We start from the raw sequence: 16,224 nt of genomic DNA, 5'->3' as shown, positions 1-16,224 counted from the left end.
GTTGTTATTTTCATTTTCTAGCACTGTGCGGATACCGCTTTTGTGGACTGATTATCACCGAGTGTACCATCGCCATTGACATTATTGTTATATATATAATACATTTCTTGAAATTTTCGTTGATTATTTAATAAATTATTTGGAAGGAAACTAAAGTTCCAACGGCCATTGGCAAAGTTTGACTTTCTTAGATGGTTTTTGCTTTTCTGTTTACTAGGTCCCTAGTGCCAAGCGCATTTTCTTTAGTAGTAACTGTTCTTTGTAATTTTCGTCAGTAATTTTCCTAAATCTTCTTTCTTTAATGTGATTCTGTCAAAGACACTAAGAGAAGACGCCACTGAAAAGCAGTATAATCTAAGGTTAGGGTGAAGGTTGGCGCCTGTTAAAACGTTTAAACCCGCTGCATGTGTATGCACCTGTCCAAAGTCAGGAGTCTGATGTTCAAAGGGAGTCGTTTGTTATTGTGGTTTATAAGTGTTTCTCGTTTTTCATTTGTTATATAAAAAACAGTAAAATCACAGAAATACTGAACTCCGAGGAAAATTCAAAAAGGAAAGTTCCTAATCAAAAGCTCAAACACATCAAACGAATGGATAACAACTGTCATATTCATGACTTGGTACAGGCATTTTCTTATGTAGAAAATGGTGGATTGAACCTGGTTTTGTAGCTAGCTAAACCTCTCACTTGTATGACAGTCGCCTCAAATTCCATTATATTGACAACGATGCGTGACAAAACAAACAGACACAATAGGTAAAAATGTCAAAAATAGACCGTTGATTTTCCTGTTTGAATTGTTTTACACTAGTCATTTTGGGACCTTTTATAGCTTGCTGTTCGGTGTGAGCCAAGGCTCCGTGTTGAAGGCCGTACTTTGTCCTATAATTGTTAACTTTTTATACATTGTGACTTGGATGGAAAGTTGTCTTATTGGCACTCATACCACATCTTCTTATTTATATAAAGATGTATTTATCAAAGCAATTTATTAAGTCGGATGTTTAGTGATATCTATAAATTATATTTACAAAATTTATGTAATTGTAATACAAATCACATAACTATCCGTGTCAATCCACGCTGTATGTATATAAACCAATTATATTATCTCCAATTATATTGTCTAACCTCTCCTTATAAAGCAACATACAAAGTAAAAAAAAAAACACTTAATTTTACCGTTAGTGTATGTTACAGTTTTTGTCAATTTACATGTCATCAACATACATGTATATGATACATACAAATATTACAATTAATCTTTTCCTGATCAGAACTAGAAATTTTCTCACTGATATTATGAACAAATGTCTGTTACATATACATGTGAGTTTCAGTCCTGGAATACCTACTGGATTTCGTCCTACGTATTGACAGTTTGACCCTTATGATACCACCTCCGAACATCGATTTCATTACGCGCACAAATCGTTTGTTGAATGCGCAATACAACAGGAAGTTGACAGAAAGGTTAAGAAGAAGCAAGATGTTACTTATATGTCGTAATTTATGATAATGCGAGAACGGAATATGTAACAGCCGAGTAAAATCTCCAATCGTTGATGGTAAGATGGCTACTATAGACAATAGTACAATAGAAATAAGAGTTATTGTAAATCTCCGTTGATCCAGTTGCCAATCTTTTTCTTTGTTGTTTCTGATATCATATTCCTTCCGGATAGACCTTGCTTTATGCACAGCATATATCAAATACGAATTGCAAACAACAAATATGACTAGCGGCGCGACGTGAAATAGTGCAATGCAAACTATATCATAAATGCGGTAATTGTGTGATGCTCTAAACGATGTTGGGTAAAGATGGTATTGGTCGGTAGCTCCTACTAGACTGAAGCACAGGAATCTTGGAACTGTGATAAAAATTGTTGCAACTAGAATAATTGCTATTCTTACTTTAGCTCTGCTCAATGAAAATTGAGCTCGAGCCCACAAGGGTGCTTTTACATATAAAAATCTGTCTATTGTCACCCCAACTGTCAGCCAGACACTGGAAGCAGTGAAAAAATTAACAAGTGGAAAAAACAGGTAAGCGTCAAAAAATTTCCATTCGTATAATGTTGATCTACTCGAGACCATCAGATGGAGGAATGACAGCACCAATGCACACATGTCTGTGACAGCAAGTGCTTTCAGGTAAAAGTATGGAGGGTTATTCAATCGTCCTTTAATTAAAATAATTAAATTGAGTATATTTCCGAAAACACCAGAGACGCAAAGGACTGGTCCAATATACTTTTTGCAAATAATTGCCACCATATCAACCTCGTCGCGTACTTGATCTGAGCTTGGATATGTTTCTGATGAAACATCGGAATCATTCAATGTTGTCATTGTAACTATTGTGGAGTTCATAATCGTTTTCCTGAAAAAGAAAAGAAACACAATAGAACAAAGATATAGACACACTTTTATAGTGAGTTATCTCATTAGGTTATTGCAATGGGACAACAAAATTGAAGATGATAGTCATTATCCATGAGTACGCTGTGTATTGTAACTAATGGTTTCTAGAGCAACACGAATATTTCGATAAATGTTATGTCCTTTTTATTACCTTAAATTACTTTTAGTGGTAGCATTGTACAGGATCGTGGTCATTTTTAGACTTTCATGAAGCATTTTTCTGTTAACTTATGTTGATAATAGCTCTCTAGATGTCATTGTGTTTAGTTGTGGTATCGGACTACTGTCTGATTGTTGATATATATATATTCTTATAGTTAAGGATATTTATTCTGAACTTCTTTTACCAGTAATTGTGGTTCCTCATCATAAAGATTAATTGAGCCTTTCCCCCGAATGTGACCTACCGAATTAGACTGATCACCGGGTTTGCACTTACATGAGCAACAGGACGGGTGCCACATGTGGAGCAGGATCTGTCTATCCTTCCGGAGCACCTGAAATCAGCCCCAGGTTTTCAGGTTTGAGGTGGGGTTCGTGTTGCTCAGTCTTTAGTTTTCTTTGTTGTGTTTTGTGTTTTGTGTATTGTTGTTTGTCTGTTTGTCTTTTTCTTTTTTTAGCCATGGCATTATCAGTTAATTTTCGACTTATGAGTTTGACTGTTCCTTCGGTTTATTTTGCCTCTCGTTTACGAAAAAGCATTTCATGAAACTGTCACTTAAAGTGGTATTCCAATATAGCCACCAAGTGGAGCGATTCAGTAGGTTTCTGAATAAGAAATATAGTCCACGTTGCATGCAGGATTATAGGACGACCATTTGATTTTTAATTTACGGTGGGGGGGGGATTTTGGAAATGCATAACCTTGTTTAGTGAGAACTGCGAAAAAAATCTTGCCCAAGACAGAATGAAAATTAATATTCTGTCCATCTTAATGGAAATAACTTTGTTCAGTCTAGTAACAGGTAAAAATGAATATTTATTATACTAAGTATATATATATATAACAATTATTATTACAATAAGATAAGGCTTCACGTCTATGAGACAGTAAATAGCAAAATATATTCAGAAGGAGACATTAAATGGCCAACAGTATGTCTTAAATAACAAGCAACTGTCTGTACCGTATGTCACACTCTTATTCACCCCCTGAGTCTAGACAAGTTATGAATAAGATAATTGGACAGAATTTCCAAACATCTACAATGACTACCAAAGTTTTTTCTTTAAATAAAAAAGACATGCACTAAGATATGAGCAAACACATTCGATCGATCGATCGATCGAGATCGAGAGAGAGAGAGAGAGAGAGAGAGAATAATTACTTTATCCTACCTTTGTTGTAAAACATAAAATAACGATAATCAGTGCTGCAATTAGTATTACTAGCATTATACCACCAGCCAAATATTTAATATTGCAACGTGGAATTTTTACATAATCGTTTGTCTGTGTTGCAATTGATTGTACTCTTCCTTCAGGTGTTGATTTTTTTGTTTTGTCATTTGACTGGCTAAATCCTCCCTTTTTTTTCGACAGACAAAATACCATGTTGCTGGATTAATAAAACTAATTTTGGAGTTGTGTAAAATCGAAAATGTTTGCGTGCATTTATTTTTCGATTGTCATACAAAGGACAAAACTATGAAATTGATTATTGCAGTTACAGCGATAGTTGCATATGAATGATGCATTCCAAAATTTAGATTGCGAGTTTTTACTGTTGCCAGACCTACCTGTATCAAAATTTTCGAAATAATAAAAAAAAAAGTAAAAAGAAAATTCTGAATTTACAGTACATATGTGTAAAGTTAAATCTGAAAATTGGTATAAAACGAACGATCTATCGTCGATTCTATCACAATTGCTTAGTCTTGACATGATTGTACAAACCAAGCAGAAACTGCTGTATAGAAATTGTGTTATTTAACAGAAACTATTACCGATGTTGATTTACTGACAGCTATTTGTCATATGTAACGGATCTTCTCCAAAGTAACAGACATTCAGACAATATAATTATCTGTCTTCTAATTCTATGCATTGAAAAATATCCAGGAGAGATTCCGAGTCTATGTATGTTGGCGTTTGTTTTTGTTGCTCTTTAGTGTTCCTATTGGTCATTTGTTTTCATCTTATAGTTGATGTGTTTCCCTCGGTTTTAGTTTGTTACCCGGATTTGTTTTCTCTCATTCGATTTATGACTTTTGAACACCGGTATACTACTGTTGCCTTTATTTGTATAGAAAATCTTGATGTGTTATCAACTAGTGATACAAATAGTTCAAATAATCTTTTGAAATAATACTGGAGGGCTATTTATATTATATATATAAATCAGAATGACAGACAAGATATTCGATTTAACTATTCATTCAAATAGTTAAAATAAGCTATTAACTGTTTTATAAGGTAATAAGTGTATGTAATACACGATGATCGCTCTGTTAAAGATAGAGATAAATCGTCGTTCAATAAATCTTCTTTTATTACAAAAAAAATCTAAAAGAAATCATTGGATGTGTTCAACTAGATTGTTTCCCGTTCCAATCCGTTTTAAACATGCATTGGACTTCAAGTAAAATGACGAGTTTTAACTGACAAACCTAAATAAATTTTCTTGCACGGGTCCCGGGATAATGCAATGGTGTTTTTTTTTTCAAATCGAAGTTTTGATGCTGATTAAAATCTAAAATATTTCAAACACATACATGTGTACGCATTACTATGACTATCATATATTAACTCGATGTGTACATGTGTATGTTTTAAAGCATTGTCTTGAAAACTGAGTTAAATTATTATGCGTACAATGTATCATGAATGATAGGAAGGGTTTTCTTTAAATTTATACAAAAAATCATAAATACTAGACTAAAAATTGTGTACGCCGGACGAAACGTGTTAAGTCTACAAAAGACTCACTAGTGACGCTCGAATAAAAAAAGTTTAAAAAAGCCATCTAAAGTACAAAGTTATAGAGCATTGAGGATACGTTCTAACTTAAGGGTCATAGACAAGCGAAAGATATACACAATGAAAGATATTGACCTCACAGAGCCTCTTCTTTATTTCATAACATTCAAGTGTAGTTCCTTAGGTAATTTTACAGTAAATAATTCTTACTGTAATCATTTTAGCCACCAGGAAGGTGTTTTGTGCGGATAGACTTATATAAGAGACAGATATACCGAATCTTAGCCACCAGGAAGATCTTTTGAGCGGATTGACTTATATAGATACAGACATATATAGACACATGTGGTTTACAGCGAACGTTGACTACCGGAAAACACTAATGTTAATGAAAAGCTTCATAGATGAAATATAGGAGTGTCGTCTATTGAAAAAACAGAAATGACTGCATAACTTCGGGAAACAGTTTTAGTCATTTCCGTATAATTAGTTTCTTCATCTCCTGCTTTTGTCTTAAGGTAATGGGAAACAAATGATGATGTAAGCTCGAAAATGATCTTCATTGAAAACTTGTAGTATATTAGTCTTACTGGTATTTTTAAGTACAAGTTCATTCTTGTGGTCGATATAACAATAGTACTGATACTTGAAAATTAAAGAGATGAAAACAAATAAAGAAACCATTACACAAAGACAGGGAGAGGCACAAATAAATATACGAAAGTTACTTCACTAATTTAGGTCATAAAAATCCTGAATATGAAAATTAAATTAATTAACTTAGGTCATCAAAGTACCCTGAATATGATTACTGTTTCATCGAAATTATGTGTGCAATATCCGATTCAAATCTAATTTAAAAAACAATAGAATTAAATTTTGATACATTTTCTTTAAATTTACTTTCGGCTTCTAGTACACATTTCAAAGTTATAATGTCGTCTGTATCTCTTTTGAATTGTATCTATTTCATTATTCCAAGCTTTTAAAAGCTTTTTATACGGAAGGGGGTTATCTCATTGCTGAATGTCGTACGATCATTTGCTCTTTGTCGAATAATTATGTCATTTGCAATCATATGAAATCTTCTTATTTTTCTATTTGGAAACTTTTCTACAGTTATTGTACCTATTAAAAACATTTGGTTAACTTTAATCTTAACATAAGATGATGTAGTATGATTGCCAATGAGACACCTCTTCACCAGAGACCAAATGACACAGAAGTTTGGTTAATTTTTTTGTTGAAATCTGTGTGTTGCCCGGCCCCTCTACATGTATAGTTCTTGTGAACTTTATCGTTGGGTTGATGTGTCATTAACGTATACCCAACATCTTCTCTTATTCATATTGTATAAGTGCTGTTACCATTTTTTGCACTGCAAACGTTCATTGCCAACGAAAATATAAATGATGTCGCACGTCTGCTATTTCAACTACATGCCAAATATGTTGAGTGTAGTAAACATGTCGAACAAATAATTTTATAAATAACTGAAATAAGTAGATAGGTGTATTTACCTTTTAGAAATCTATTCCAAGAATGAATGTTCATTTTGTATATTGTCCTTTGAAATTAGCATTGACATTCACTGTAAACATATGCGACGCTAGCATGCAAGTCACATTCTATGTTATTTCGCAAAAAGGATGAACTGGGTAATCCAATGTATGATTATAAATTAGATTTTATGAAAATTACTATTATTAGTATTATAAAAAGCAATCATTCGAAAGAATTTTTAATGAGGTTTGATTGTGTAATAGCAATAAAAGCTAAATTTTACATTTGTTGTAATGCAATCATTGGAGCATAAATGTCAAATATATAATTACAATTAATCGATGTTAAATAAATTAAAAACTTGAAAGGATCGTATATTGTTCTTTTTGTTAGAGCAGTGACATTAACCGATGTTAGATAAATTAAAAATTTGAAAGGGTCGTACATTGTTTTTTTGTTTGAGCAGTGACATTAAGAGATGTTTATGTTTAATCGTTTAACAAAGCAGGTCAACCATTTACAGTGCAAACGAACGGTAGTTTTTTTTTATTCCCACCTCGTGCACTTAAGAAAAGATCGAAGACAGACAACCCCAAAAGCATAAAAAAAATATAAATAAACTAAATCACTCTACAAAAACAAATAAATAGCAATACAAAAGGCCTAGAGCGCATCTCGTTGCTTCATTATACAGTAGAACGTGTTCTCAATTCGTGACACCGAATTTTCCTGTTAGTGTTCAGCGAGAAGGTTGATAGTTATAACTTTTGTGAACTGTATTTGGGGAAAATTTAACTTAGACACCTTCGACAATAGTTACAAAACATCAACAAACACCTATATAAAATATTTAAACATAAAATAAAGATAAAAATATATTAAAAAGTATAACATGTTCAATTTTGATTTAATTGATTAACATCTAATAATAAAGTAAAATGAAATAAGTAATTTGTAATGATGAAACTAAAAATATGCATTACCCATTGTTTGTTACTCTTGACCCTTTACCGGTCAGCACACCTCTATACATTATTATTTATTTATTGTAACAAGGTATATGCGTATGTATCTATAACTTTTATACAAGCATGACAAAAGATAATATAATTTAATATTTTATTTCTGTTTTCATTTAAGACCTTTAATAATTGGCAAATTATTGTCAGCATGTTTTTATCTTCATTTCCCATTAACCAAATAAAATGAGATTTGATATCAAATTTTGAAACAGTTTAACTTTTCCGACATATTTTGCATAGAAAGGGACTACTAACATTTAACAAAGCTTTACATCTCATCTTCTATTACCTCATTACAGAGTTTTCATGTTCCATTTTCTGGTTTTCAAGTTTATGAGCTCCAAATCTAAATCTTGTTAACACACTTCTTTGAAGATATGACAATTACAATAAGTATGGCTCAAAATTAAAGTTTGATTTGAATAATCGATAAGTTAAAGTTTATTTTCAGATGTATTATTTTGTCTTTATCATTAAACCTTATCATTAACAACTCTTTCTTCTAAATGTTACAATATTTTGAATATAATTTCCTTTTTACCATATCTTTAATGTTTGATTTAGATGAGAGTACTTGATACTCTTGTAAATCAAGCAATGTCAGGATAGCTTGAATACAACTTGTTCGAGATGGAGATGGAGATGGAGATCGATCGATCGATCGAGAGAGAGAGAGAGAGAGAGAGAGAGAGAGAGAGAGAGAGAGAAAGGCTCACATTAACTCCTTGTGTTACACCAGTTAATGATCTAAAGTCAGCTGTTAACATGTTGCGTGTTTTTATACATAGTATGGTATTAGGATACATACTTTTGATTACATTATAGAAATGGGTTCCTACTCTAATTTTACTAAGTTTATAGGACAATCCTGTATGATAAACAGTATCAAAGGCTCTTCTGAAGTCAACACAACATGTGTATAATGGTTTTGAGCCTTTTTGTGTGTGTTTGTCTATTACAACTTTTCAAGACAAAAGATGATCACTTGTCATTTCACCTTTAGATAAACCAATTTGTTCTTGGGATATAATCCCATGGGTGTTTTTCTAAATATTTTTCAAGTCCGTTATTTAATATGCTAGTAAATAACTTAACAATATTACTACTGATATCAATTCCACTGTAATTACTTGGGTCTTTTGTGTCACCTGACTTATAATTAAAAGATTAATATTTCCGTGTGCACAACACATTTTTTTCTGAAAAAACCGTAACCAAAACTAATAGTCTGGAAAGGCAATATTAAATAAATCACAGCTGAGAGGATGATAGAGCAGATTGTTACCCCGAGAAAACATTGTCACCCTCTTAGTTATGTGTTATTTAATTATTATACTGAATGTTCTGTTATGACTGTCTATTAAATTTCAAATTCAAAGTAATAAACTATGAAATCATATACAGAGCAACCATCCATATTTAATAAAGCGCACAATTGATCAAGCGTCTCCGTGAAGGGTAATAGAGTATTTGTCATGGCATGGAATAAATTATCTCCTTTATATTTAAAACAAATCAAAATCTTGCATTTTGACATAAAGTACAATAACACTATATATAACGTATGACAGCTTAAAGCTAAATGACCTAAACGGAACAACAAAAACCATCTAGAGTCAACTTTCTAATTGACTGAAGGTGGTACCTAACACTACCGGGAGATAACTCTGTAAAAATCAGCTAAACGTTTTAATTACGTTGTATTGTTAAGGAAATTTTAAGCTTCTCAATGATCAAAATTAGTGTTTGTCAAACTGTTATATAACCAATGAAATTTTTCTGATAAAGTGTTTGGTTCAAATTTTTTGAAATTTTTATATTTTTGTCAAAGGGTCAAAGTAAACATTTTGTCAAAATTTTATGAAAATTAAACGAGCCAAATTAATATTAGTCAAGGTGTTGGGTACCACCTTAAAAGCTTGGAAGTTGTGATCTTAGATTCAAATGTCACATACTATAATAACTGGTAAATATAAACAGTTTAACGAAATATAGTAACCTTGTAATTGATATGCATTTAGTTGAAATCATGTCAAATAGACAGTCAAAAAGAGAAATTTTCAAAATAAATTATGATTTAAACTGATGTGTGCTTTGCTTGTGTTTACAATTGTATTAACTGGAAGCTATTGAACGTAATTGCAGCAAATTAAATACGAAATTCACATTAGTAACATAGATTTCTAACATTTGTGACATTAACTTTGATTTCCAATATTTTCCTATAAACTATCAACTTTGTATTTAAAACATGATTTTTATCAAGCATGCTATGGTATTTATCAAGCATGCTATGGTATTTATCATGCATGCTATGGTATTTATCAAGCCTGCTATGGTATTTATCAAGCCTGCTATGGTATTTATCATGCCTGCTATGGTATTTATCAAGCATGCTATGGTATTTATCAAGCATGCTATGGTATTTATCAAGCATGCTATGGTATTTATCAAGCATGCTATGGTATTTATCAAGCATGCTATGGTATTTATCATGCATGCTATGGTATTTATCATGCATGCTATGGTATATATCAAGCATGCTATGGTATTTATCAAGCATGCTATAGTATTTATCAAGCATGCTATGGTATGTATCACGCTTCGAGGTATCTTTTACTGATACACCTTATTACAGAGATATTTTGAAAATAATCACTTACAAGACATGAATAATTAATCTGACGTTGTTATACACATCCAAACTTTACAATTTATTTCTATGACTTTATATAAAAAGGTTATTTTGTTGCATCACAGTACTTCCCTTTCCTAAAGGTTTCATTATGATTATTGGGTTAAGATGCAAGTCATTCCAAACATATTTGAGAAAAAAAAAATTATTTCCAGTGCACGAAATAGGTAAGATACCTTATTTCGATGCTCGGGGGAAAGGGGGGGGGGGGGGGGGGGGGGGGGGGGGGGGGGGGGGGGGGGCGGACTTCAATACTTAATTGATAGGAGGTGCTGCTGGGATTCTGTTACCTACCTTTTTCATATAATTTAGATTTAAAAAAAGTTTACCTTACCTTTTCATTATCAAGAAAATATCACTTTTGATTGGAGCTCAGATCTGAGTGTCAGATTCCTTATGTAATGGTTACTTACGGCGAGACGTTCGGCTGTGAAAAAAATACAGGGCTTTTTATATGACAAGTAAATGGAACTTTATTGATCTTATATATTTCTGATAGTTTTCCCAACGTATTCACATTTTTCAAGCTGGAAAATGTGACCTATTCCAGCGGCACGTCCTATTACCTTGTATATAGGAAGTCCCCCCCCCCCTCCCAGAGTTTCGAAGCCATCGACTTGTTATCAGTATTGAATAGAATATAATATCAACGTACACATACATAAATAAGCAAGCAAGCCCCTTAACATATTTTACTTGTAGGAACTTTACATCATAAGTTTAAATCGCAAACCTACAGCCATAATTTAACCTCAGGAAAAGTTATGATACACAATAACGATTTCTTTAATTGGTTTTATTACTTCGTTTGTTGTATGTGCATGTCACAGGGTACTGTAGAAAAAAAAATGGAATTTACAATAAACCAGGGTCGTAGAGTTTGTTTCTGACTGGTTCTGAAAGACTGTTGCATATTTAATGATTAGACATTTCCGAAAGCGAAATCATAGTACTAAACTTCACATATGTCAGATTTGTAAGAATTGATCCTCTTTTTCCCTACGACTGACTATTATGCACTCAGCCGTTACCAATCGCGTTCCTTGACTGCTATTAACACCCACTTTTATTCAGAAAGTAATTATAGTGGTCGATAGATTCTTTCTTATTAACAATTTTACTGTCACAGAGTTTGGCTTTTCAGTCTACTACAAGCTGATTAACTTGCATATTATGTTCTGCATTAGTACATACAAATTGATTGTTTATGGATTGAAGGAAATAAGGTCAAGATCAACATTACAAAGCTTTTTTGTTCGAAATCTATTTCAATTGTTGTTTTTTTTATTTAAAATTTAACCTACGGTAGATAAATAATGCATATTTATTTTTGACGTAAAGCTTACTTTGGTTTTTTCCGACTCTTGTTTTTACTATTTGAAAAAAAGAAAGGGGTATCTATAGTGAGTAATTAAAAAAAATTGCCAGATCTGAAACAAATATGCGTCGACAAGATAATCGTAAATGCTATCTTTATAAAGAATTATATATCTCCGGACCACAAAAATGATTTCAATAGCACATTCATTAGAAAATTTTGAAGAATTAATAAAGGAAATGTGTTTTCTTCTTTATTCTAGGTATTCTTCTGACTAGAAGTAAGGAGTACGTTTACTTATTCCACCGAGCCAACCTTATTATCATAACAAAACCCATTTTACTTTTTAATTAAAAAAACAACATTTTACATGTTCGAATTTTTTTGTACACCTTTGACAAATACATATTATTTCTCGAGACACATGTATATCGAGTTAAGGTCGCGCATGCGTAAATTATGACATTTTGTTTAGAGAAATGTTTAATCCTTAATTTTTGCCTGGTCGTAGAATCGAAAAATGGTGCAATTTTTTAAAATTTGAGGTTAAAGTTCGGTGGTTGAGAGTCGGAAAATAATATCTAAATTGTGAAATAACCAAGACATTACTCCTTTAATGAAAGAGTAAATAATAGCAATTCATTTTTTGGTTCAATTTGAAAAAAAATGTGATCAACAAATGGCCATTTTAAGGGAAATTCAGTTGGGCAACAAGAAAAAAGCAGAGACGAAACAGGAAATTACTTTCAAGTGATATTTTTTTTACATTACATGTTCTTTAAAGAAATATATATATATATATATATAGAGAGAGAGAGAGATAAAAATTTAAAAGTAGCGATGTTCGAATTGTTAATAATCTTGCATCGGATCGTGAACTAAATTTTATCGTGAAGGCCCTTGTAAGGTCATCATTTGATGTAGTTTAATGAATTATAACGACAACTATTGGGAAAAATAAAACTGTCTGTAGAAATCTTCATTATTAACACTTTCTTAGAAAAATCAAAGTTTAATTATTCACCGTGTTTACAAACTACAAAAGTCAAATTGTTCATCAATAATGCAATGAATAATTGTTAATGTAAAACAAACACGAGTTTGTTTCACAATATGAGTAACTAAATTACTATTTTCTTAACAATGTAGTTCTATATTACTGTTTACAATGAATCTTGAAATTTGTTTATTTTACCTTGCTTACTTTGCTATTTCCTTGATAGTACCTTAATCACAAAGTTTGCGAAATCTGTATTATCTATACATAAAGTTTACATTTCGGATCGTGAAAGATCGGGTATCGCTATGTGGTGGTCGTGTAACATCAAATGCCCTCTATATGTTTTAGCAAAATTTATGAAAGCGTTCAAATCATTCTGTAACTATATGATAATTAATAATTGTAATTCACAGGGTAAAACCGCTGTATAGTTGATTGCAGTGTGCACTCTGACGCAATGGATGAACAACATGCATCGAGCCGAGACGGGTCAATATTTACTATTGAAAATATGACTAGACAATGTACCTAGAGATAAAACCCCCAACAACATCGTGTTTGTGTGTTAATCACATTACATTAACTACTTGATAAATGAGTTAGGTATTGACAATTCACTTTGAAACTCAACATATACCCCACGACACTTACCAAGGAGGAAATCCTGGACAATCATAGGTCTGTTCTATGTTCCTTTGGAATTTCAACAAAAGATGTAGAACTGGATCTTTCGTCACTGTACTTGATACCTAAATTACATAAGTGTCCGTAAACACAATGTTATAATGCTGGGTCTTCGAAGTGCTCCACGAAACCTCTTTCTAAACTATTAAAATCAAATTTATCAGCAGTCACAGCCGGGCTTCAAAGTTTTTGTGAAACTACCTAATCTATTCAGATATTGTTATTCAAACATTCCAAAGATATGTTCGATTATATACAATCTAAGACTCTTTCATTTTGCAATAGAATTAAATTATATGAATGTTCTACCTTTTACACAAGTATTCTCCATTCTAAAAAAAAAGACATATTAAATTTTTATACGACTGTCATTCAAGTGAGAGATTTAGCTAGCTATAAAACCAGGTTTAATCTACCATTCTTTTACATAAGGAAATGCCTGCACCAAATCAGGAATATGACAGTTGTTTTCCATTCGTTTGATGTGTTTGAGCTTTTGATTTTGCCATTTAATAAAGGACTTTCCGTTTAGAGTTTTCCTTGGAATTCGGTATTTTTGTTATTTTACTTTTAAAAAGAGTTGGTCCTGCTTAGTTTCCTCAAAAAGAATGGACAACGTAGATACAAGTATCTTGGGAGGGATAAATCGTGCTTTTTAAAAAATCACTCTGATTCAAACACAAAATTTGTTTCTGAAACTGACGTTATCTTGTCAAGAAGCTTAATTTGTTAATTGACAACATGTTTTTTACGTTTGGAGGACGTGTTTTCAACATAGAATCGGCATTCTCATGGGAATCAACTGTGTTCCTCTTATGGCCGAATTGTTTCTCTATTCATATGCGGCTGACTTCATACAAGAGCTTCTAAGGAAGAAAGGAAAGAGCTACTATTATCATTTTCTTCACTTTACTTTCTGCTATACAGATGATGTCCTCTCACTAAATAATTTAAAGATTGGTGACTATGCTGAACGCATCTATCCCATCGAACTTGAAATAAAGGATACAACAGATACAGTTAAGTCTGCTTCATATCTTGACTTACATCTAGAAAATGACAACGAGGGCCAGTTGAGAACAATACGTAACGACAAAAGAGACGATTTTATCTTCTTAATTGTGAACTTTTTATTTCTTTATAGCAATATTCCAGCTGCCTCTGCATTTGGGGTACATTTCTCCTAGTTGTTACATTATTCATGGCTTGTTATTCCTATCATGATTTCCTTGATAGGGGGTTACGTCTTACAATGAAGCGATTTAACCGAAAGTTTCAAGTGGTAAAGTTGAAATCATCCCTTCAAAAATTTAACGGACGCCATCATGAGTTAGTTGACATATATGGAATATCCTCGAATGAGGCCTACCGAATTGAACTTATCACCGGGTTTGTTCTTATATGAGCAACATGGCGGGTGCCACATGTGGAGCAGGATCTGCTTACTTTTCAAGAGCACCTGAGATCAGCCCTGTTTTTAGTAGAGATCTTGTTGCTTAGTCTTCACTATTCTATGTTGTGTTTTGTATACACAGTGTATTGAAAACTGTTTTTCTTTTGTCCCTTTTCGTTTATTTGACATGGCACAGTTAGTTTATTTTTGACTAATGATTTTAAATGTCCTTTTGGTATTTTTCACCTCCCTTTTTGTATACATTAATGTATAGTACACTCTCGGTATAAAGATTTATACAAACATAATGCCTCCCCATGTTCAAATGATCATAGAGCATGATCTGAAAATAATATTTCATAAATATGAGGGTTACGGCAAGAATATTAATGCATATCGATCCTCGTAGAATTTCAAATTGCACCCACAAACTTGTGCAACTATACATTCTGCTCTGAAGTATTATTTTTAAATATCGGTTTAATAACCATAATTATACCGTATACGTTTACCAAATAGCTTATATTCTCCTCAGTAATCACATTATCACTACTGTTCACATAATCATTAAATACTTGCTTTGGTAATCAGAAATTGATTTTTTGTAGTAATCAAAGTATCATAAACTAAAAGCTTGATAATGATTAATGAACAATTTAAATGTAAATTTTTTTATTACAAAACAAGCATAACAGTTGGAAATGAAATCTGAGTGTTTTCTGGCTAAGAAGAACTGTGATTCACTTACCCTCATTTTTGTTTTATATCAAATAACCCTAAAAAGACGTTGCTGAACACGTTAAGCAGGAAACGCAGAAAAATACCCCGAACAGTCCGTTACCATGTTTTACCGTGTTCATGCAATACCTCTTTTGAAGTTATGTCAGTCATGTTCTTTCTAAACTTTCTACATCTCGTGCACTGGTGCTTTTCTTCATACTTTAAACGATATAGAACGAGAAAAAGATTAAACTAAAATGTAAAATTAAAAAACGATGACGGGTTTGTTGTTTCCGTGTATTGAGTGTTCACACGCTAGGTGATCTAACGTAGTTATATTTTATAATCTTTTTTCTTCCGATTTTATTTTTTTTCTAAACTGAGTAATCAATCAAGCAAACATACAGTCCTAGATAATCAAATAATTAAGAAATATTTGGTCTAATAATCAAATAATCACAAAATAAACGGCGGCCAAGTAATCACATAATCAAACACCCCCATGAGGAGGCTCAGATGTAAAGAAAACGACATTACAATTAC

General features: G+C 32.2%; 1 protein-coding gene across 1 annotated transcript; it reads right to left on the bottom strand.

The window, feature by feature from the left end:
* Positions 1-1,074: 1,074 nt before the first annotated feature.
* LOC127707440 (probable G-protein coupled receptor B0563.6) lies at positions 1,075-6,988 on the bottom strand. The gene is made up of 2 exons (XM_052211968.1): positions 6,867-6,988; positions 1,075-2,386 (listed from the first exon to the last, which is right to left on the bottom strand). Exon 2 carries the CDS (start codon positions 2,374-2,376, stop codon positions 1,318-1,320), a length of 1,059 nt encoding a protein of 352 aa, XP_052067928.1. The 5' UTR covers positions 2,377-2,386; positions 6,867-6,988; the 3' UTR covers positions 1,075-1,317.
* Positions 6,989-16,224: the final 9,236 nt, after the last annotated feature.

The sequence above is a fragment of the Mytilus californianus genome, unplaced genomic scaffold, assembly GCF_021869535.1.
Source record: "Mytilus californianus isolate M0D057914Y unplaced genomic scaffold, xbMytCali1.0.p SCAF_7, whole genome shotgun sequence".
NCBI classification, from domain to species: domain Eukaryota; kingdom Metazoa; phylum Mollusca; class Bivalvia; order Mytilida; family Mytilidae; genus Mytilus; species Mytilus californianus.
The sequence above is the reverse complement of the archived record's forward strand: the minus strand, read 5'-3'. Positions and strand labels throughout refer to the sequence as shown.

What these genes read in the sequence shown, in the direction of transcription:
- LOC127707440 (XM_052211968.1), bottom strand. Translation starts at nt 2,376, where the DNA reads ATGAACTCCACAATAGTTACAATGACAACATTGAATGATTCCGATGTT.